Genomic DNA, 24,278 nt, shown 5'->3' on the forward strand with positions numbered 1-24,278 from the left:
GTCCATTTTATTGGCATATAGTTGCTTGTAGTAATCTCTCCTGATCCTTTGTATTTCTGCAGTGTCAGTTGTTACTTCTCCTTTTTCATTTCTAATTCTATTGATTTGAGACTTCTCCCTTTTTTTCTTGATGAGTCTGGCTAGTGGTTTATCAATTTTGTTTATCTTCTCAAAGAAACAGCTTTTAGTTTTATTGATCTTAGCTATTATTTCCTTCATTTCTTTTTCATTTATTTCTGATCTGATCTTTATGATTTCTTTCCTTCTGCTAACTTCGGGTGTTTTTTGTTCTTCTTTCTCTAATTGCTTTAGGTATAAGGTTAGGTTGTTTGTTTGAGATGTTTCTTGTTTCTTGAGGTAGGATTGTATTGCTATAAACGTCCCTCTTAGAATTGCTTTTGCTGCATCCCATAGCTTTTAGGTCATCGTGTTTTCATTGTCATTTGTTTCTAGGTATTTTTTGATTTCCTCTTTGATTTCTTCAGTGATCACTTCATTATTAAGTAGTGTATTGTTTAGCCTCCATGTGTTTGTATTTTTTACAGATTTTTTCCTGTAATTGATATCTAGCCTCATAGTGTTGTGGTTGGAAAAGATACTTGATATGATTTCAATTTTCTTAAATTTACCAAGGCTTGATTTGTGACCCAAGATATGATCTATCCTGGAGAATGTTCCATGAGCACTTGAGAAGAAAGTGTATTCTGTTGTGTTCGGATGGAATGTCCTATAAATATCAATTAAGTCCATCTTGTTTAATGTATCATTTAAAGCTTGTGTTTCCTTATTTATTTTCATTTTGGATGATCTGTCCATTGGTGAAAGTGGGGTGTTAAAGTCCCCTAGTATGATTGTGTTACTGTTGATTTCCCCTTTTATGGCTGTTAGCATTTGCCTTATGTATTGAGGTGCTCCTATGTTGGGTGCATAAATATTTACAATTGTTATATCTTCTTCTTGGATTGATCCCTTGATGATTATGTAGTGTCCTTCTTTGTCTCTTGTAATAGTCTTTATTTTAAAGTCCATTTTGTCTGATATGAGAATTGCTACTCCTGCTTTCTTTTGATTTCCATTTGCATGGAATATCTTTTGCCATCCCCTCACTTTCAGTCTGTATGTGTCCCTAGGTCTGAAGTGGGTCCCTTGTAGACAGCAAATATACAGGTGTTGTTTTTGTATCCATTCAGCCAGTCTATGTCTTTTGGTTAGAGCATTTAATCCATTTACATTCAAGGTAGTTATCGATATGTGTGTTCCTATTACCATTTTCTTAACTGTTTTGGGTTTATTATTGTAGGTCCTTTTCTTCTCTTGTGTTTCCTGCCTAGAGAACTTCCTTTAGGATTTGTTGTAAAGCTGGTTTGGTGGTGCTGAATTCTCTTAGCTTTTGCTTGTCCGTAAAGGTTTTAATTTCTCTGTTGAATCTGAATGAGATTCTTGCTGGGTTGAGTAATCTTGGCTGTATGTTTTTCTCTTTCGTCACTTTAAATATGTCCTGCCACTCCCTTCTGGTTTGCAGAGTTTCTGCTGAAAGATCAGCTGTTAACCTTATGGAGATTCCCTTGTATGTTATTTGTTGCTTTTCCCTCGCTGCTTTTAATATTTTTCCTTTGTATTTAATTTTTTTTTTTTTTTTTTGCGGTATGCGGGCCTCTCACCGTTGTGGCCTCTCCTGTTGCGGAGCACAGGCTCCGGACGCGCAGGCTCAGCGGCCATGGATCACGGGCCCAGCCGCTCCGCGGCACGTGGGATCCTCCCGGACCGGGGCACGAACCCTGTCTCCTGCATCGGCAGGTGGACTCTCAACCACTGCGCCACCAGGGAAGCCCTGTATTTAATTTTTGATAGTTTGATTAATATGTGCCTTGGTGTGTTTCTCCTTGGATTTATCCTGTATGGGACTCTCTGTGCTTCCTGGACTTGATTGACTATTTCCTTTCCCATATTAGGGAAGTTTTCAACTATAATCTCTTCAAATATTTTCTCAGTCCCTTTTTTTATTCTCTTCTTCTTCTGGGACCCCTATAATTCGAATGTTGGTGTGTTTAATGTTCTCCCAGAGGTCTTTGAAACTGTCCTCAATTCTTTTCATTCTTTTTTCTTTATTCAGCTCTGTGGTAGTTATTTCCACTATTTTATCTTCCAGGTCACTTATCTGTTCTTCTGCCTCAGTTATTCTGCTATTGATTCCTTCTGGAGAATTTTTAATTTCATTTATTGTGTTGTTCATCATTGTTTGCTCTTTAGTTCTTCTACGTCCTTGTTAAACGTTTCTTGTATTTTCTCCATTCTATTTCCAAGATTTTGGATCTTTACTCTCATTATTCTGAATTCTTTTTCAGGTAGACTGCCTATTTCCTCTTCATTTGTTTGGTCTAGTGGGTTTTTACCTTGCTCCTTCATCTGCTGTGTAATTCTCTGTCTTCTCATTTTGTTTAACTTACTGTGTTTGGGGTCTCCTTTTCACAGGCTGCAGGTTCGTAGTTCCTGTTGTTTTTGATGTTTGCCCCCAGTGGGTAAGGTTGGTTCAGTAGGTTGTGTAGGCTTCCTGGTGTAGGGGACTGGTGCCTGTGTTCTGGTGGATGAGGCTGGATCTTGTCTTTCTGGTGGGCAGGACCGCATCTGGTGGTGTGTTTTGGGGTATCTGTGAACTTAGTATGACTTTAGGCAGCCTCTCTGCTAATGGATGGGGTTGTGTTACTGTCTTGCTAGTTGTTTGGCATGGGGCATCCAGCACTGGAGCTTGCTGGTTGTTGAGTGGAGCTGGGTCTTAGCGTTGAGATGGAGATCTCTGAGAGAGCTTTCACCGTTTGATATTACATGGGGCCAGGAGGTCTCTGGTGGACCAATGTCCTGAACTCGGCTCTCCCACCTCAGAGGCTCAGGCCTGACACCCGGTTGGAGCACCAAGACCCTGTCAGCCACACGGTAGATCCGTAGTGGATCATAAAATGATATAACTCAGGGACAGCCAGATGAAAGGGATGCATAGGGCAAGGCACGGGGAATGGGAGCAGACTTCCCATGACTTCTCCAGGCGCACCACTCTCCCATCACCTCCACGTGTTAGCCAACCCAGAAGCTCCTCTGGGGGCTTTTTATCCAAAGCACAGAATCCCTCATCCTGTTTTTTCTATCCTGAGTTCCTCTTAGGACTCACTCTCTGTGGGTGACTACAGTGGGTTGCAACTTAAGCTTTTGTATAATTGGATGATGAGTGACACCCTTTGTTCTTTTCTTTGTTCACCCAATTATTTTTATTTTATTACAACAAAATGTTATTATAATTATATAATATGTATAAAAATATAACTGTGTTACAATTAGAAATTTGCTGATTGAATATACTTTTAACTCTCAAATTTTGATGCAAAGGGCACATCACACCTTGGCTCATTCTGTAGCTTGCTTTTTGCCAGTAGAGAAGCAATAAAAGCTTGAGCAAAGAAACCATCAGCATTATGGTAAAATAGTGACAGTGGTTGTGTTTTCTGAACCAAGAGTTGACCATAGCATTAAACAGATAGAGAAATTTGTCATATTTAGGAAAGAAGCTGAGAAAAGAAGGGGAGGAACCTGCTGTCCTCCCCATACAACTGCTGTCAGGTGGAATGTGGTAGAACTTTATCTTATCTCTTATCATTAGTACTTTCTGCTGTTTTACTTCACTTTACTACTTGCCTAGGTGGAGACAAGCTTTTTAACTTCTTGAGGGTAAGTCTACTTCTTCAGACGGAGGTGAGAATCAAAGGGAAGGAAGCAGTGCTCTGTGAAGATCATGTTCTGCAGCGTTCAGGAAAGCCCTCTGGCCAGCTCTGCCAGAGACTCACTGTGCAGCTTTGGTCAGGTCACTCTAGGCCTTGGGATCTTCATCTAGACAATGAGGACTCTGTTGCCCAAGGTCACTTTCAGGTCTAATGTTCTCTGAACTTCTATCCAGCATCAAGTCCTGACTGTGCCATCTTTTGATTTTTCCAGGAGTAGAAGCAGCACTCTCAGCACAGGCATTTCTGGAGCTGAGGTTTCCAGCAGCATGAAGACCTCTGTGTCTACAGAAATGTCAGCGAGCTGAGACTTTAGAGAGCTTTGCTTAATCTATCTGTTGAGTGGTTTTAAAAACAATTTTGAAAGATTGGAGGCTGACTGGCAATAAAATTACAGCTTTTATAGTCAGACAATCCAGCTTTTATATTATAGCTTCTGTTAAGTAAAGCTGGGGCATTTCTAAGTTTGCTTGCTTTTGCCCCAGAACCTCTTGTTCAAACGAGATGCTGTGCAGAAAAGCAGATGTGCAGAACAGCTAAAAACACAGTTGTTCCTTTGTTTCCCACCCCCATCAGGGGCTCCTCAGCAAGTTACAGGTCCTAGAGCTAGTCCAAATGGCCATTTGTATAGATGGAGAAACTGAGTCCAGAGATAGGAAGTGACTTATCCAAGAGAGTCAGAGTTAAGTCAGATTCTTACTTTTTCCCCTAAATTCTGGCCCAGTTTTCATATCCTCTGCCGAGTTACACAACTTAAAATCTTCTTTGACTGTTTGATTAATTATTTTTAATATTATAATACAAAACAAAGCAGCTCCCCTTTTTTTTTTTACATTTTAAGAGGGAAAAATACAGCAGAACCCCCATCCCCACCCTTTTATTCCTGTGAGACTTCCTTGCTTTTCCTGTTTCTCTTCTTTGGGAGTTCTTAATGCGTCTGTCAATTCATGTTATTTTTTTTTTTTTTTTTTTTTTTTTTTAGCGGTACGCGGGCCTCTCACTGTTGTGGCCTCTCCCGTTGCGGAGCACAGGCTCCGGACGCGCAGGCTCAGCGGCCATGGCTCATGGGCCCAGCCGCTCCGCGGCATGTGGGATCCTCCCGGACTGGGGCACGAACCCATGTCCTCTGCATCAGCAGGCGGACTCTCAACCACTGCGCCACCAGGGAAGCCCCCCGATGTTATTTTTAAAGATAATAATTTCATAGCAGTTGCCCCAACACTTCTCTTGTCTCTCAGAATCTGTGCAGGGTCATTAAAGGAGCCCTAATGTGTGTTTGCAGGAGTGTGGCGCTGACTGTGCCAAGTTCCAGAAGAGTGAGCTGGAGTATAAGTTTAATCGGAAAGCCTTGGAGAGGCCGTATACTTCGAAGCATTCCTGGGGGAAGACGTACGGGGAGCACAAACGCCACCTGGAATTCAGCCACGCCCAGTACAAGGAGCTGCAGAAATATGCTGAGGAGGTTGGCATCTTCTTCACTGCCTCCGGCATGGATGAGGTGAGCCCTCTGCCACGCTGCTATTTGTCATTTTAGCAGACCTAGGGGACATCAGGTAGCCCTGTGGCTTTGGCTTAGAGCCAGCTCCAGCCCTTGCTCACTTTAGACTTTTTTGTGCTTTCTGGACCTAGAGTTCCCCATAGCATTAACAAGATAAATGCCCAACTAAACAGGAGGCCAGGGGGATCAGAGGCCCAGTGATGCAGGGAACCATAGTTTTCAGAGCAGGCTGTCTCTGGGAGTAGGGGCCAGCCACCCTGGAACCCCAGAGTCCCTCAAGCCTGTGGAACATGCCACACTGGGCCAGTTTTCTCCCAGTGGAAAGTGGCCTGGACTCAGGAAACCTCAGTTCTGACAGGAGTCCTCCCCTTGCTGAGTGGCCGTGGCTTATCTGGGTGAGGTGGCATTGCATGATTCAGAAGGCAGTAGCACACAGGATGGCCATGCTGACATACTGGACGAGTCCAGCTGGTGCCAGGTCTTGGGTCCCATCTGCTCTGTAACCTGCCTCAAGACTCCTTTATGTGCTCTTTTTTCAAATATAAAAAATTTTTATAATTATAAAAATTATACAATGTTATACAATGTCACAGAAAGTTTAGAAAACAGGAAAAAGGGAGAAAAACTGACCCATAATCTCTATATGGCAGCTCTTTTTTTTTTTTTAATCAGTTAATTAATTAATTTATTTTTGGCTGCGTTGGGTCTTTGTTGCTGCAGGCGGGCTTTCTCTAGTTGCGGCAAGCGGGGGCTACTCTTGTTGCGGCGCGCAGGCTTCACATTGCGGTGGCTTCTCTTGTTGCGGAGCACTGGCTCTAGGCACGCAGGCTTCAGTAGTTGTGGCACACAGGCTCAGTAGTTGTGGCTCGTGGGCTCTAGAGCACAGGCTCAGTAGTTGTGGCGCACGGGCTTAGTTGCTCCGTGGCATGTGGGATCTTCCCGGACCAGGGCTGGAACCCGTGTCCCCTGCATTGGCAGGCAGTTTCTTAACCACTGTGCCACCAGGGAAGTCCCTGGCAGCTCTCTTTATATATTTCCTCCTGAAGTTGTTTTATGTGCATATTTTATTTCCTAGTTGTTATATTTGTGAATGTTGAGTTCCGTGCATGCTTTTCCCAGTTAACATTATCTACAGCTTTTACCCATATCTTGTTTTTTTTCTCAGCTTTATTGAGATATAATTGACATGTAGCTCTCCATATCTTGTGCTGAAAGTTATTAATGATGGTGTAGTATTTCTTTTGAGGATTTATAATGTATGTAACCATTTCTTTATGTTTGAACATGAGGTTATGTTTTTACTTTCAGTTTTTTGTGTTATAAATAATGCTGAGATGACCATCTTCTTTTCTGTGGTTTGACTTGTTTCCTTAGGATAGCTTTGCAGTAATGGATCATTAGATGAAACAACATTTTAAAGGCTCTTGAAACACTTAGGATTCTTTTAGTCAACTAGAATATTTGAAGGGAGCCCAGTTCCTTCGCTAGGCCTCTGACCTTTTGTGTCACTATTCCAACCCTAAGATATGTCTGTAAATTGAGTCGAAAGAAACATAACTCTAGCCTAAACCATTGGTAGTTTAAAAAAGGGGGGGAAGCAGAGAACCTAGGTGTCTGTGAAACTTGACAAGTCCAGGCTTCAGTTCCGTAGCCCGCTTACAGTAATATATCTTATCCCTACTATGCCCCATTTTGCAGATGAAGAAATGGAGACTCAGAGGGGCCAGGAAGTTTGTACAGTGTCACACAGCTGGGAAATGGGTCTTGAGGGCAGATCTGACGCCTAGTGCAGTGTGCTTTCTGCAGTCCCTCAGCTGCCACCTGGCCGTCCGTCTGGGTGTGTGTGGCTTCCCAAAGCTCAGGAGAGCCTTTGGGCTTCCCCCCTGCTCTTCACCACTCTCGATGTTGGTGGCTGGAGAGTCTTTGGGCCCAAGAGATGCCCTGGGGAAAAGGGGACATATTTTTAGGAAAACCTATCTAAAGTGGTTACTGGGCATTTTTCTGATCCCATCTTAAATAGTACCTCCTCAGGAAATTCTTCCTGTGCCCCTGCTTGTTTCAGGCCCGTCCTTCTGTTGTGTTCTCTTGGTTTTCTTTTTTTTAAATTAATTAATTAATTTATTTATTTATTTTTGGCTGCATTGGGTCTTCGTTGCTGCGTGCGGGCTTTCTCTAGTTGCGGTGAGCAGGGACTACTCTTCGTTCTCATTGTGGTGGCTTCTCTTGTTGCAGAGCACGGGCTCTAGGCACACGGGCTTCAGTAGTTGTGGCTCGCAGACTCCAGAGTACAGGCTCAGTAGTTGGGGCGCACGGGCTTAGTTGCTCCGCGGCATGTGGGATCTTCCCGGACCAGGGCTCGAACCTATGTCCCCTGCATTGGCTGGCAGACTCCGAACCACTGCACCACCAGGGAAGTCCTGTCTCCCGATTTTCTTTACTTCTGTAATTACCGCTAACTATTGCTCCTTTCCACTAGGCTGTTAACACCACAGCATCCCCAGTGCCTGGAACGTAGTAGGTGCTCAGGAGATGTTTGTTGAGTGAATAAGTAAATAAGTGAGCCAAACAAAAGAGAGCGTTGATGGTTTTTATCAGATCCTTAAAGGATCTGCAAATCAAAAATGTTAGACAAAAAAGATTGTGGGCTTTGGGATCTGAAAGACTTGGGTGTTTTTTCTGGTCTTGCTATTAACTAGCTGAGTGATTAAAAGTAAGAATCTTCAACGTTTCTTGAGTGTTTATGATCTGCCAGGTTCTATGCTAGGTATTTTAAATGTATCAGCTCATTTACTCCTCTTAACAACCCCTTGAGATAGGACAGTTATTATTCCCACTTTACAGATGAGGACGCTAGAGCACGGAGCGGGTTAGCTGTCAGTAGCTGTTGATCAGCAGAGGCTGATTCCAACCTAGGCGACTCCAGAGCCTGCCCTCCTGACCATACTCTTCTTGCATCTCTCGGGCCTGTTTCCTCATAGGTAAAGGGCAAGGGGGTGGATTAAAAATCCCCAGAAGTCGACTTTCCTGGTGGCGCAGCGGTTAAGAATCCGCCTGCCCATGCAGGGGACACGGGTTTGAGCCTTGGTCCGGGAAGATCCCACATGCCGCGGAGCAACTAAGCCCATGCGCCACAACTACTGAGCCTGCGCTCTAGAGCTCGCGAGCCACAACTACCGAGCCTGCATGCCACAACTACTGAAGCCCACGTGCCTAGAGCCCGTGCTCTGCAACAAGAGAAGCCCCCACACTGAGAAGCCCACGCACCGCAACGAAGCGTAGCCCCAGTTCACTACAACTAGAGAAAGCCCGCGTGCACCAACGAAGACCCAATGCAGCCAAAAATAAATAAATAAATTTATTTTTAAAATAAATAAATAAAAGTAAAAATACCCAGGAGGTAGGCTTGACCTGAGGAGCATGGACACCCTCATGAACCCAGGTCCTGGCATAGTGTTGACCCATAGTCCATGCTTAGGAAATAGCTTGATAGGAAGGTCATGCCCAAGAAATGACAGTTTTCATTCCGTGCTTGTTTCATGTACTGTGGGTTCAGAACCTTTGGGGATTGCTCTTTGGTAACTGCCTGTAGGGCTCATTCACTCAGGGACAGCTAAATCTTAGTCCTTGGAGAGGGCTGGTTTGGGTTCAAGAAACTGATTGTTCTTGGGTCAAATGTGAATAGACTTAAAATTCCTGGGTGAAACTTTTGATCTGACCAACTTGGTAACAAGTCAGTAATGAGGCAGATTCGTTTTTTTGTTTTTAATTTTTGGCCACACCTCTCGGCATGCGGGATCTTAGTTCCCCAACCAGGGATCAAACCCGTGCCCCCTGAAGTGGAAGCACAGAGTCTTAACCACTGGACAGCCAGGGAAGTCCCTGGAGGTTCATTTTGAGGCAGATTAGTTTTTGCAGGGCCCATAAACAGGCTCTGGAGAGAATTTCCAAGGAAGTGTACAGATGTATTTTGGATCCCTAGTACTGGCTTTAGAATAAGCATTCAGGCATACCTCGAAGATATTGTGGGTTCAATTCCAGACCACCTCAATAAAGTGAATATATCAATAGAGCAAGTCAAATGAATTTTTTGGTTTCCCAGCGTTTAATTAACAGCTTTATTGACATACTATACAGTTCAATCAATTAAATTGCACAATTCAGTGGTTTTTAGTATATTCACAGAGTTGTGCGACCATCACCACAATCAATTTAGAACATTTTTATCACCCCAAGAGGAAGAACTATACCCATTAGCAGTCATTGCTCAATTCCCTCAATTCTCCCAACCCTAGGCAACCTCTAATCTCCTGTCTATCTCTATAGTTTTGCCTCTTTTGGACATTGCATGTAAATAGAATCAGATAATATGTGGTCCTTTGTGTCTGGCTTCTTTCACATGGCAACATTTTTTCAAGGTTCATCTATGTGATAGCATGTGTCAGTATTTCATTCCTTTTTGTTGCTGAGTACCATTCAATTTTATGGCTAGACTACATTTTATTTATCCACATCTCAGTTGATGGACATTTGGATTGTTTCCACTTTTTGGCTAGTATAAATAGTATGAGCAATGCTGTCACAAACATCCATGTACATGTTTTATATGAACATATTTTCATTTCTCTTGGGTGTATATACGGTAACTCATGTTTAATTTTTTTCGAGAAACTGTCAGACTGTTTTTCAAAGTGGCTGCACCATTTTACATTCCCACCAGCAATGTATGAGGGTTCCAATTTCTCTACATCCTCACCAACATTTGTTATTACATGTCTTTCTGATTCTAGACATCCTAGTGAGTGTGAAGTGATATCTTATTGTGGTTTTGACTTGCATTTATCTGATGGCTAATGATGTTGAGCATCTTTTCATATGCATATTGGCCATTTGTGTGTCTTCTTTGGAGGAATATCTATTCAGATCCTTTGCCAGTTTTAAAATTGGGTTATTTATCTTTACATATTCCTGATACAAGTCCCTAATCAGAAACATGATTTGCAAAAAATTTTCCCATTCTGTGGGATATCTTTTCACTTCTTGATGGTGTCCTTTGAAGCACGAACATCTTTAATTTTGATGATGTCCAATTTTTTTAGTTTTTTCTTTTATGCTTGTCTATTCTTGTAATTTAAACATTTCTCAGTTTTAAACCACAATGTGGTATCACTGCACAACTATCAGTATGGCTAAAGGCTAAAATAAAAAGTGATGGGACTTCCCTGGTGGCGCAATGGACAGGAGTCCGCCTGCTAATGCAGGGGACATGGGTTCGATCTCTGGTCCGGGAAGATCCCACATGCCGTGGAACAACTAAGCCCGCACGCCACAACTACTGAAGCCCACGTGCGCCTAGAGCCAGTGCTCTACAGCAAGAGAAGCCACAGCAAGGAGAAGCCAGAAGCAACCAAGAGTAGCCCCCGCTCGCCACAACTAGAGAAAGCCCACGCGTAGCAACGAAGACCCAACGTAGCCAAAAATAAATAAAATTAAATCTTAAAAAAAAAAAGTGATGATAACACCAAATTGTGGCAAGGATGCAGAGAAAATGGACCTCTCTCGTGCATTGCTGGTGGGAATGTAGAACGGTACATTCTAGAAAATTCTTTCCTTTTTTAAAAACAACTTTATCAAGATATAATTCACATACTGTATGATTCACCCACTTGACGTGTACTGGTAGTTTCTTATAAAACTAGACATGTGCTCATCATGTGACCCACCAGTTGTCATTTGGTAATTTATCCCCAAAGAAATGAAAACCTATGTTCACCCAAAAATCTGTATATGAGTGTCCATAGCAACTTTATTTGTAGTAGCCCCAAACTAGAACCCAAACTTTCTTTAGGGGATGAATCATTAAATAAACTGTAGCATATCCACACCACGGAATACTACTCAGCAATAAAAAGGAGTGAAAACTGATGGCTGCCACAGCTTGGATGGATCTCAGGGATACTGTGCTGAGTGAAAAAGCTTCTCTCAGAAGGTTGCATACCGTACGGCTCTGCTTATTTAACATTCTCGGAATAACAGAATTATAGAGCTGGAGAGCAGATTAGTGGTCGTCAGGAGTTAGGGAGGGGAGGGCTTGGAGGTTGATGTGGCTATAGAGGGGTAACATGACGGGAGCCTTGTAGTGGTGGCATAACTCCGTATCGGGCTGTGGTGGTGGTCCGCGAGAGTCTGGGCACGTGGTAAAATTGCAGAGAATTAGATACGAGCACACTCAGATGGGTACATTTGAAAATGGTGAAATCTGAATGAGATCGGTGGCCTCTATCAACCTTACCCTCCCAGTTGTGATATTACACTGTAGTTTTGCAAGATGTTACCACTGGGGGGAACTGTAAAGTGTACATAGGTTCTTTCTGTATTATTTCTTACAGCTACATGTGAAGCTATTAATTATCTCAAAATAAAAAGTTTAAAATCTAAAATAAAAATCCTTGGTTTAAAAAAATTTTTTTTTTGTTGCATTGGGTCTTTGTTGCTGCACGTGGGCTTCTCATTGCATGGCTTCTCTTGTTGCAGAGCACGGGCTTTAGGTGCACAGGCTTCAGTAGTTGTGGCTCGCGGGTCTAGAGCGCAGGCTCAGTAGTTGTGGTGCACGGGCTCAGTTGCTTCGCAGCATGTGGGATCTTCCCGGACCAGGGCTCGAACCTGTGTCCCCTGCATTGGCAGGCGGGTTCTTAACCACTGTGCCACCAGGAAAGTCCCTTAACATATTTTAATTCAGTAAATATGAATAGGTAGAACCTGCATAAACAGAAACTCAGTAGAGTCCTCAGTACTAAGAGTGCTCTCTAGCGCAGACTCTGGCTGGATGGGCCCGTGGTTAAGTGTACAGACTCTGGGGTCACATTTTGAGTTTGAATATGGTTTTGCCCGTCATGCCTGCTGAGTCCAGGTGGAGGTTATTTACCTTCTTTGTGCTTCTGTTTCTTCAGCTGAACCCATCTCGTAGGGTTGTTATGAGGATTAAATGTGATCACCCATGTAAAGCGCAGCACACAGCCAGCGCTTAGCGATGTTAGTTACGGTTCAGGAAACAGCCTGGGCTGAGGATCGGGACATCCGGGTCCTTGCCCTGCTCTGCTCTGAGTGTGAGCTTGGAAGAGTCCCTTCCCTGCTGTGGGCCTCCATTTCCTTTTGTGTGTGAACAAGCTGCTATCCAAAGGCTCTCCCTGCTCTGTTGTCCTGAGCCAGCATAGAATCAGAGATAGTGTCACTAAGGTGACTTGGATTTGGCATGAGAACTTTCCTGTCCAGTACACGTTTCCAGGCACCGGAGCTCCCGGTTGTGGACTCTGAAGGGGGTGAATCTCCTTGCATCTGCTCAGGAAGTCACTTCTTTAGGTCTTTCACTCCCCGGTGGCTTCGAGGTGGGAATCAGGAGCAGGTGGGAGAAGGAGAGGAACCTGGCTGGGTGTTGGTAGCTGGGGCTGACTCTCCGCAGGTACCCTCTTGGTTTCCCAGGAAGCACTTCTCTTTGGTGTATAAACGCGTGCTCTGCGGACACCCTCTGAGTTCAGGTCCTGGTACTAGCACTTGATCGGTGGGCTTGGGCTGGTCATGTAGCCTCTTTGAGCCACACGTGTCCAATCTGTAAAAACGGGGTAATCAAGATGCCCACCCCAGAGGCTGCAGTGGGGACCCAGTGAGGTGAGTCTAGGAGGTGCAAGATCTGCACCCACTGAATGACAGCTGTTCTGTTGCTCAGAACCCTTTTCTCTGCTTCACACTAACAGGGCAGGGAGGCTCCTCTCTCCTAAGAATGCTGTTTGTTCCCCACTAGTCTCCTGACTGACCTGGGCATAGGCAGTAAGGAGAAATGCATTCTTAAGAGCCTTTGCAAGTTAATTTTCTTTGCCGGCCAGGTCCCTTTGCCAAACCAGCAAGTCCTGTCTACCCGGCTATTGGAGGTGGGTTGGTTCCTTGTTCTGTGTTTACCTGGCAAGTATCTCTGAGTATTTACCCACCCAAACTTCCTCATGGATAGTAGGCATTTATTGGGTGCCGATTTTCTCCACTCTGTGTGCTGTCCTAGGGCAGTCTTTGTGTGCTGAGGAAAGGTTAAGGCATGGTGGAACGAACTTTGTGAAGACCAAGAAAACTGCCAGGGCACACAGTCAAAACTGCACGGAGGCATGTGGAACTTGACTGAAATGAGCAGAGTGTCTGGTCAAAATGGAGGGTTCTGTCGAGAAAGCAAATGGGAGCCGTGACATAGAGGGGGCCCCTGGAGACCGATTCCGGCAGAGCTGCCCTTCCCTCCCAGCGCCTGCCTCCACGGTGCCCTCTTTCCTCCACCACCTCTGCCACAGGGCACCCCCTGCCTACGTCGTGGTGCACTCTGACAGGGCCACCGGGCTGAGGGCAGGCCCAGCCTTTATGGCTCCGTGCTTCCCCCCTCATCATTTCCTCACCCTGGGCAGCTCTCCAGCACCCCCTGTTCTCCCCAGCTCATCACCATGGATCCAGAAACCAAGGGGAGTGGAAGCAGCTCTAGAAAAATCCACTCCTGTCATTTCTGTTACCCCTTAGATCAGCGGGCCCCCAAATTTCTCATGGGACATGATGTGGAAAGGGGGTTCTGTGGGCACACGTTGTGGGAAGGGGGTTCCTCATTAATTCATTAATTTAGAATCAAAGCCCCTTCCCCAAATAAATAAGGGTTCTGAGTAGAATAAGTGTGGGAAACACTGTAAAATAGCTAGACAATTGTATTTACTGGGACCCTCTAAGGGAGAGTCTAACAATGCAGCATTTCACCCAAACCAGTTTGCTAGTGGGACTGTTTTCTGTGTGTTTAACCCAGTTGGATGCCCAGGGAGGGTCATACTCAGTCGAGTTCCTTTCAGACAGACTCAGAAAGCCTTTATGATGTGTGGGGTGGGAGGGAGGAGAAGTTGTGAGACTGCCTGGCTGCATTGTACCCCTAGATGGAAGGAGGACAGACAGGGCTAGAGGAAGCCAGGGAGTCCACAGAGAGAAGGCAGCCACTGGCGCTGACCTAGACTGAGGGGCCCTGGGCACAGTAATATTGCCTCAGGATGGAAGGCTAGTATCTTCCAGATTACTACGGAAGTTGGCACCGTTTGCAGGGATTAATCCAAAATGGCAGTTTTCTTTTTCTTTTTTTAATGTTTAAAGAATGCTTTCTCTACTTATTTATTTTTAAAATTTTATTAATTTTTGGCTGCGTTGGGTCTTTGTTGCTGTGCGCGAGCTTTCTCTAGTTGCAGCGAGCAGGCGCTACTCTTTGCTGAGGTGTGCGGGGTTCTCATTGTGGTGGTTTCTCTTGTTGCGGAGCACGGGCTCTAGGTGCGTGGGCTTCAGTAGTTGTGGCAATGCGAGCTCAGTAGTTGTGGCTCGCGGGCTCTAGAGCGCAGGCTCAGTTGTGGCTCCTGGGCTTAGTTGCTCCGTGGCATGTGGGATCTTCCTGGACCAAGGATTGACAAAATGGCAGTTTTCTAAATGGCCACTAGATGGGGCTGGCTCCCCAGGAGGGCTGCAAAACGAGATGCACCTTTCTCCTCCGGCAGGAATTTCCCCTTTTCCTCACTTGAAAATTGTAGAGCTCCATGCAGATTTTACAATCAGTGTAGGTAAGCTTTTTAAAAATTTTTTATTGGAGTGTAGTTGCTTTATAATATTGCGTTAGTTTATACTGTACAGCAAAGTGAATCAGCTGGACATATACATATATCCCCTCTTTTTTGGATTTCCTTCTCATTTAGGTCACCACAGAGCATTGAGTAGAGTTCCCTGGGCTATACAGTAGTGTAGGTAAGCTTTTGCAAAGTGTGTTTTCTGCATTTGGCCCCTCCTTGCCCCTGCGCACTCTGCACCTCTCCTGAGTGGGCTCATCCATCTCTTTATGCCCTTGGGGACTTTTTCATCATGAGCCATGCTCTCACAACTAGAGCATTTTACAGACGAAAACTTAGCATAGGGTTTTCCCTCTTAAAATAGAAAACACTCTTCATCTGCCAGATGGAGTGAGAAGGGTGGGAACATTAGACTTTGTTCAAGAAATATATTAAAAACAAATGGTTTTCAGTTCCACCTTAGGGCTGGTTAACAGTACGAGAGATACGTACACAGGAGAGAGTGACATAGAAAACTGTGGAAGGGAAGAGAGAGACGAGGAAGACATAAAGCAGAGTGGGGGAAGGCAGTGGTGGCTTAGCACCTTGGAGGGGAGTGGCGCCTGGGCCATCCTGAGAGGTGTCTCTTAGACCGAGGGGGTTGCCTTCTGCCTTTGAACTGTTCACTGGCTGGTTGGTCACTCTGTATGAATCACCAGCAGCTCTAACCCCTACATTATTAGAGGATTAACATATGAGGAAGGTGATTCTCTGAGTGAGACCAATGATTGGAGTAGCTCATCACCTGCTGGGAAGATGGAAGGGAGCTCAGGCAGTAGTGGGTTGATTTAAAGAACCTGCTGCAGAATTGCCTTCTCATATTGTTCCTTACCACCCCCGAGCCCTTTGGATTTTCATGCTGGTAACCTTGCTACTTGCTACTCAGAGTATGATTCACGGAGCAGTAACAGCAGTGTTACCCAGGAACTTACAAGAAATGCAGACTCTCAGGCCCCACTCTAGACCAACAGAATCAGAATTTGCATTTCATTTGGGCAAGATCCATGGCAGGTTCGTGTGCCCGTAATAAAGCGTGAGAAGCACTGACCTAGCTAATCAAGTCTTCCAAAGTTACTTCTGAGACTCAGCCAGCATTTTAATAGATGGAACTTAGATATTGGGAAACGTTCCAAGACATTGATTCGCCCTACTTCTGATTTTCAACTTCAATTTAAAAAAAATAGTAATGAAAACAGTAATAGTAATGTAAAATTGTAATTTTACAGCAAATTGAGATTTTATTCTTAAAACTTGTGGTCCACTGATTCCTTCAGCAAGCATTTGCTGACATTTGCCAATTTCCTGAGTGTTATTGATGAATCCCAGGTAAGGATAGTGAAGGGCCCTAGAGAGGTAACCTCAAACAGTGACGTTGTGTCCAAAAAAGTGACTGAGGTTCGTTTTTTCTGTGGGCAGCATAGTTTGAGGTCTGAAAGGGCTTGGGTTTGATGGGCCCCGCCAGCTGTGGATCAGTGTGTCAGGGCTAGGCCATCAAACGCTCCATTTTTGGCAAGGATTGAAATGGCCTCTCTTCCGGCTGTTTGGTCCTGAGGAAAGGATAAGGCCTTTGAGGGACTTTCACTTGCTCACTGCCTGCTTTACTGGGTCAGGATTAGGTCATGACCCTTTTTCGTTTGTTTACTGGGGCTCCAGGCCCCTGGGGAAGGAAGGTCTGGCCAGGGTTCCGATTCTTTTCCAGTTGCTCATAGCCAGTGTGTGCCAGCACGCAATGTTTGTTGGACAAATGGATGGGTGGATATGAATGACGGAATGTTTGAATTTGAATGACATGACATAACAAATCTGTGTCTGCTTTCAAGTTGTTGAGAGAGTCCCTCTTGCTGGGCAAGAGGGGTTTTTCTCTTCGTATGTGGCTCCTCACCTGTCTTCAGGACAGTGCTTCTGAACAGTCGTGAAAAGGAGCTCCCTCTCGGATTTTTGTAGATGGCAGTTGAGTTTCTGCATGAACTGAATGTTCCATTTTTCAAAGTTGGATCTGGGGACACTAACAACTTCCCTTATCTGGAAAAGACAGCCAGAAAAGGTGAGTGTTTAATTTTTGTCATACATCTGAGTCCAGACCTTCATGTTTTCACCCCGCTAGTAATAACCCACTAAAGGAGTCTGCTGAAGACAGATTTCCCAGTCAGCCTATACTCCCACTTTTTCATGTGCTGACTTGCAAGGAAAGAAATGAAAAATAAGACAGTTTTTTAAAAGAATTTTAAAATTATTTTTAATTTCTAAGAAAATATTTATATAAAATTAAGGATATGACAGTATGTGTCAAACTTCTTAGAGGAAGCTCTGACTTTGAGAAGTATTCTGTAGGTATAATATCCAACCTCCACACATCACAGTTTGTAAAGTGGTTTTACAACATGACTGATCTCATTTGATCCTCATGACAATCCTGGGACTGACGCAGGTCATATGATGATGATGCTTTCTACTTACTTCACTGACGAGGCATCTGAGAACACACAGCTAGGACACTGGCCGCCCCGGGCCTCACACTCTTGAGTCTGGGGCAGTGCTCACCCTACCACACTGTGCAACCTCTTAATCCAATGAGATGCTCATCTTTCTCTAAAGAGTGTGAAATTCCTCTTAATTGGGTTCACTTTGCTGAACAATAATGTTTTATGGGGGTGAGGGGAGTCTACGTTTCCCGTGGTTGAGAACAGGAACCCACCAGGCTCACCTCCGTTCCCCCACTGTGGCTGGCACAGTGCTTAAGAGATGTTTGCGGGGTTCAGTAGAATGATGAAACCAACAGCAGGGGTGTGCTTAAGGGAGAGTCAGAACCCCTAAAAAGAAAGTGATGATGGTGTTGGTGTTGGGTCCCTCAGGCCGCCCAATGGTCATCTCCAGTGGGATGCAGTCCATGGACACCATGAAGCAAGTCTATCAGATTGTGAAGCCCCTCAACCCCAACTTCTGCTTCCTCCAGTGCACCAGTGCGTACCCGCTCCAGCCCGAGGACGTCAACCTGTGTGTCATCTCGGTGAGCCCGAGGGAGGGCCCTTGTCTGACTGGGCCGTTTGCTGTGGGGAAGATGCAGCCCAAATTCTAACCAGTCTTGACATGCTTCGTAATTCGAACATCCTTTGATGATCTTGCTGTTGCAGAATCAAATTAGAATCAACTATGCAGTTAAGGAGTCCGATACATTCTAAAGATTACAAATTACGTTTTCTTAAAACCAACCTTAATTTCTCTCATTATAAAATTTAAGGGGGAGTCTTCATAATTGTCCATATACCTTTTCTTTACCTGTGTGTATTGGCCATCAGCAGTCTGTCTTCTGTGAATCGCTGGCTTTCTTAGTGAGTTGTGGGTTTGTGTTTGTAAAATATACATATGATTTACCATCTTAACCATTTTTTGGCGTCCAGTTCAGTGGCATTAAGTGCTTTCACACTGTTGTGCTACCATCGCCACCATCCATCTCCAGGACTTTTTCATCATCTCAGAGTCAAACTCTATACTCATTAAACACTAACTGCCCATTTCCCCTCCCCGAGCCCCTGGCAGCAGTCATTCTGTTTTGTCTCTATGAATTTGACTACTCTAGGTATCTCAAATAAATGGAACCGTACAGTACTTGTCCTTCTGTGTGTCTGCTTTCACTTAGCATAATGTCTTTAGGGTTCATCCATGTTGTAGCATGTGTTAGCATTTCATTCCTTTTTAAGGCTGAAAAATATTCCATTGTATATATGTACCACATTTTGTTTATCCAGTCATCCGTTAATGGACACTTGGCATGGTTCCACATTTTGGCTATTGTGAATAATGCTGATATGAACATCGGTGTACAAATACACCACTTTCCTCCATATTGACAAACAAAATACCCATTTTGTTTGTCAGTGGGGGAGGGGGAAATGGGCAGTTAGTGTTAATGAGTAGAGAGTTTGACTCTGAGACGATGAAAAAGTCCTGGAGATGGATGGTGGTGATGGTAGCACAACAAAACCATTTTGGGATGGTTCCACCTTTTGGCTATTGTGAATAATGCAGATATGAAGACTGGTGTATAGAAATCCGTTTTTCTTCATATTGAGTTGTAGGAGACCTTCTTGAAACTTCTGGCTTTTCCTACTTCCAACTCTGTTATTTACCAGCTCTCTGATTCTGAGTATCCTTGAGGGTCAGAGTTGTTACAGTGACAACCTTGAGAGAGCTCTCTCTCTCCCAGCATTTTGTCTGTTCCACTTCAGTCGGTTTACAGGTGACGAGGTCCAGTCCTTACCTGGCCTGAGATCTCACAGCATCCTGGTGGCAAAGCTGGAGTAGAATTCTTTGTCCCTTATTGTTTCGGGCCATCTCTATCAATTCCTCCTGGTAGCTCCCGAAACATAATTAATTGGAAATATATAGGTGTGTAATTATCGTACAAAAAACATTATAGTAAGAGTAGTGGAATTCTAAATATACACACACACAATCCTGATACTGCAATTAACCAGTTTTCCTTTTATATTTTTCTTTCATTACTGTATATGACATTCTGCGGGGTTTTTTCCCCCCATGATTATATAAGCTCTTATACATTTTTTTAGTCTTCATGTTTAACTTAAAAAAAAAAATTAACCTTTTTTGAAATGACACTACTCTCTTTTTAACTAAAGTTTCTGTCTCTCCCAGTTCTGTAGTCTTTTCTCCATTTCTAGCTCATCTCTAAATCATGTTATTTTTTAAATTTAAACATGGTTTAAAAAAAAAATTCAGCCCTGAAATATATAACATACAAAATGAACATCCTCTGTAATCCCATCCCACAGAGATTACCGTAATTAACAATTTAGTGTGTCTGACGCCAAATATTTTCCTCAGTTTTCTTCCTTTGTGAAGTGTGGTCCCCATATCCCTTCCATCCCCACCTGAGGTATGCTCACATCCTCTCTCTTTAGAGCAGGGCACCGTCAGAGTTAAACTGCCAGCCTGCCCCCCAGGCCCAGCCCACCCCTGTCACAGCAGGGTGAGTCCTCTGACCTAGCAACCTGCACTTCTTTGTCCATCACACACCCTTAAGCCTGGTTTTCAAGGCCTTTGCCACTCAGCCATCCTTATCTTCTATTAATTCCCATCTGGGTCTTTCTGCTGTACTTAAGCTTTCTGGTCACCCTCACTGACAAGGCTCACTCCACTTAGAATGTCTTTCGTCACATCCAGTGAATTATAGATAACCAATTAATTAATTATTTAGCATTCCCACCAAAGGATTGTTTTGAGATTGGGCTGTATGTATTATTGATGGTGATATTTGTGCATATAGCATACTTGCTTTCAGCAGCTCAGGCTAATTAAATGTGACAGATGCTTTTTCAATGGGTTTAGGCATTTGGTTATAGTTCTGTTATTATTCTTCGTGGTTTGCGCAGTGTGTAACATTCTTCAGATGTGTTCCTGATAACAGCAGCCATTATTTTTGAGCATTTACAGTGTGCTGAGTGCCCTCCACAAGTTCATAGCAGCTCCCACCAGGTACTGCTATCCCTGGGAAGGAGAGACTCAGAGAGCCTCGGAGGCTTCCTGGAGCTTACTGGGCCTCAAACTCAGGTCTGCCTGACTCTAGAATGTATGCGGAAAGTACCACACTATTTAACTTTTTTTTCCCTCCCTTTTTCTATTTTAAAGGAATATCAGAAGCTCTTTCCTGACATTCCCATAGGGTATTCTGGGCATGAAACGGGCATAGTGATATCTGTGGCCGCAGTGGCTCTGGGGGCCAAGGTCTTGGAGCGTCACATAACTTTGGACAAGACCTGGAAGGGGAGTGACCACTCGGCCTCGCTGGAGCCTGTGGAGCTGGCCGAGCTAGTGCGGTCCGTGCGCCTCGTGGAGAGGGCCCTGGGCTCCCCGACCAAGCAGCTGCTGCCCTGTGAGATGGCCTGCAACGAGAAGGTGGGTTCTTCTGTCCTGCCGGGTGCCACTGTTGAGAGGGGGCCGCGTGCGCTTACCTGAGAGGTAGTTGGTACCAGCCCTACCTGAGCCCAGGCCAGTGGAATGATGCAGGGATGTCGCTCAGAGCCTATGAGTTTTTTGGGGTTCATATTAGCAGTGGGAGGAACTGGTTATTTAAGGAACTTCAGCTGTTTCTCTGGTTCCCTGTAATATTAGTTTTCCATTAAGTCTCTGAAGCCTCTGGCCCCGGCGCTCTAGACCCCGGGTAAAGGGAGGTGGTGTCCGGGGCCCCTCGTGAGGCATGCGGGTAGGTCAAGTCTGGGGTCCCGTGGAGTAGGTAATCCTTGAGGGACATCCAGGCAGAGGGGCCCCATGAGGCAGTGGGAGGAGGGCCTGTGCTATGTCAAGGCATCCCTAAGCGTGGGAGGCAATGGATGGATGGGGGTGGGGCTTGTCACGGGGTTGGTGGGGGATGACGCAAACGTTCCCTCAGGAGCAGTTTGAGCTGTGCAGCGTTAACCTTCAGACAGAGGGGACGGGGAGGCCCGCGAGCCCTGCCTGGCACACTGACTATCTGGGCTTCCCGGAAGCCATGGCCTATACCTGGCTCGGCCTCTGAGTCTAGAGCCAGGCGTCCCGGGGCTGCCAGGGAAGCAGACACTCCTCAAACGCTGCGGGCTGTCTGGGCCAGAACAAAGATCTAACACCAGGCCTGCTAGAGGAGTGCTCTTTTATCCCTGTGGGGCCTACTTGCTGCCCTCAAATTAAAGATGCATACACACCAGGAAATTAAAATAACAGTAAAAAGAAACAAACTACCTTATACAAGAAAAGGGGAGAGAATTGGCCCAGAAACTGGAATGAGAGTTATAGCAGTTGAGCACTTAATTTGGTTCTGAGCCTCCTGGCTCCCCGGGCAAACAGTGAGGTACCAGAGGATGCAGAATCTGATAATCATCCGCCGACAGACCTTTTGTCCTGCCATAAATTCCAGAACTGATTCCTTGGCCCTTACCTGGACGATGCAGAGTATCGGACTAGATACTTTGTTGAAAAGCATCTATGGGCAAGACCTAGAAACACTGGTCATGAGCTTCAGGTCTCCTTTGTTCCCCTCACCTGTCCAGCCTATCTGCCTCTTCCTAAGAGGCTCCCTTCCATACTCAGCGTCTGTGCGCCCTCTGTACTGCTACTGTACTGAGCAAGGAGGACACAAGGTTTGTGTCCCTCGAGCAGTGGGCCAGGAGTCAGGAACCCCAGGTTCTCATCTTGGCTCCTCGCAACCTTGGCCAGCTTACCCGCCCTCCGTGGACCTCCGTTTCCCCATGTTTAAAATGTGATGCTGAACTGGACGATGACAAAAGCAATCATAATTTTAATTTACTGAGAGCAGTCTATGTTCCAGGTAGGTTACCTACATTATTATCACGAATCCTTGTAGTCATCTGACAGGGCAGAGACACTGTTATTTCCCATTTTACAGAGAAACTCAGCCACAGCTTGTACCCAGCTGCCTGGGATTCGGATCTGGCTCTCTTTGGCTACATAACCTGAGTCCTTTATTATAAAGGCCCCTCCTCTGAGTCTCTGAGTCCACCCCACACTGGCCGAGTCCCTGCTGCGTGTGAGATACTGTTCTAGGCACCGAAGGGGGAAAACAGAGTCCCTGCTATCCAGGTAACCTTGTGCGAGAAAACTGATCAGGGACCTTGGGGATAAAGCAACGTGTGCTATTTCTGTGAGGCTGGCACTGAGTCTTAATTTTGTCCACAGCTGGGCAAGTCTGTGGTGGCCAAAGTGAAAATTCCGGAAGGCACCATTCTAACACTGGACATGCTCACTGTGAAGGTGGGTGAGCCCAAAGGCTACCCTCCTGAAGATATCTTCAGTCTGGTGGGCAAGAAGGTCCTGGTCACTGTGGAAGAAGACGACACCATCATGGAGGAATCGGTAGAAAATCATGGCAAAAAAATCAAGTCTTAAAATAAAGTGCCATTCTCTGAATGCTGGTGCCGTCAGGTGCATTTGGGTGAGGTGGGGCAGGAGTGGTGGTCTCCGGGGATCTGGCTTTCATCCACTCCCCACCCAGACAGCAGACATTTAGGGGCCAGGCCCTGGGTCAAGCCCGTTGGAGGGATACAGAGAGCAAATATGGGCGGCCTCTGCCTCAGGCTGGCTGGCCCAGAAGGAGCGGTGGGCTCAGAAGCATCTCATCACTGCCCAGTGGCAGTGAGGGTGCAGAAGAGTGAGTGCTGGCTGTATGGGCCCTCTCCTTTCAGCCTTCCTTCTTCCTGCCTGCAAAACCAACGCTAATGACCCCAAATATCTCTTCCTTCCAGCTCTCTCTCCTTATCCCCTGCCCGCCCTGGGGCTGAGTCTAGTTAGCTGTATAGCCATCACTAGGCATTAGAGAAGGGGTTGGCCAAAGTGTTTTGCAGGCAGAGGATGCCAAAGCACTCACAGCTCTGAGCAAAGAGAGGGAAATGGCATTTATTCCTTCTTTAAACAAATATGGAGGGCCTACTATGTGCCAGGCCCTGCTTTGGGGCCTGAGGATACTGCAGTGAATCCCCTCCTTATGGGACTTCCGTTCAGATGGGGACAGATGCTCCATAAACCAGGAGCACAGTAAAGTAAACCACAGAAGGTGACACGTGCAGTGGGGCACGTGAGGGAGCTGGGGAGTGTGGGGCTTGGCGTATTTGCAGCTTGTGGTGACTTGTAAGTATGCTGGCGATGCTGAAATCAGCCCTTCCATGATCCGTCGTGAAATTACAAACCCAGCTAACAAAAGATCCTCACTGTTGGACTTCCTTGAACTGAAGCATGAACCCTTCACAGAGATTCCCTATCATAGTCCTCTTTGTTCTTTTGAACCAATACTGAGATTAATGATTATTTTCAAATGTACTTTCAAATTCTTAATCTTTGTTCATATTTATTTGACCTGATTACTTTAATTCCTCTTGATTCAAAGTGTATCTTGGGGGGCTTCCCTAGTGGCACAGTGGTTGAGAGTCCACCTGCCGACGCAGGGGACACGGGTTCGTGCCCCGGTCTGGGAAGATCCCACATGCCGCGGAGCGGCTGGGCCCGTGAGCCACGGCCGCTGAGCCTGCGTGTCCGGAGCCTGTGCTCCGCAACGGGAGAGGCCACAACAGTGAGAGGCCCGCGTACCGCAAAAAAAAAAAAAAAAAAAAAAAGTGTATCTTGGAGTCTCTTTTCGAATGTGTAAATTGCTCTTTGAAGTTTCTTTACTTGTGAGGATAGGGCCTCCCTCTCCTGGGGATCCCAAAACAGTTTCTGGAAGGAGACTCGTGTTTGTATGTGTGGGTGGGGTGGGGTGGGAATCCACGGTTGTACTCACGAGAATCCGTAAGATTGACGTGCTAGGAGCTGGAGTGTGACGGCATCCATTTCTGGCTGCTGTTTACTCCCTTTCACTTCTCC

General features: G+C 45.4%; 2 protein-coding genes across 2 annotated transcripts in view; one reads left to right on the forward strand and one right to left on the reverse strand.

The window, feature by feature from the left end:
* The window catches only part of NANS (N-acetylneuraminate synthase), a 29,450-nt gene extending 6,300 nt beyond the window's left edge, over positions 1–23,150 (forward strand). Inside the window, exons 2-6 of the mRNA XM_079927179.1 lie at positions 5,050–5,265; positions 16,860–16,959; positions 17,768–17,922; positions 20,562–20,828; positions 22,602–23,150. Of these exons, the coding sequence (XP_079783305.1) occupies positions 5,050–5,265; positions 16,860–16,959; positions 17,768–17,922; positions 20,562–20,828; positions 22,602–22,811 (948 nt within the window). The 3' untranslated portion in view covers positions 22,812–23,150. The remainder of the gene's footprint in view (positions 1–5,049; positions 5,266–16,859; positions 16,960–17,767; positions 17,923–20,561; positions 20,829–22,601) is intronic.
* The window catches only part of TRIM14 (tripartite motif containing 14), a gene marked incomplete at its 5' end in the record, with an annotated part of 30,305 nt that continues 27,105 nt past the window's right edge, over positions 21,079–24,278 (reverse strand). Inside the window, 2 exon segments of the mRNA XM_079927180.1 lie at positions 21,079–22,743; positions 24,196–24,278.

Source organism: Stenella coeruleoalba (genome assembly GCF_951394435.1).
Source record: "Stenella coeruleoalba genome assembly, chromosome: 7".
Taxonomy (NCBI): domain Eukaryota; kingdom Metazoa; phylum Chordata; class Mammalia; order Artiodactyla; family Delphinidae; genus Stenella; species Stenella coeruleoalba.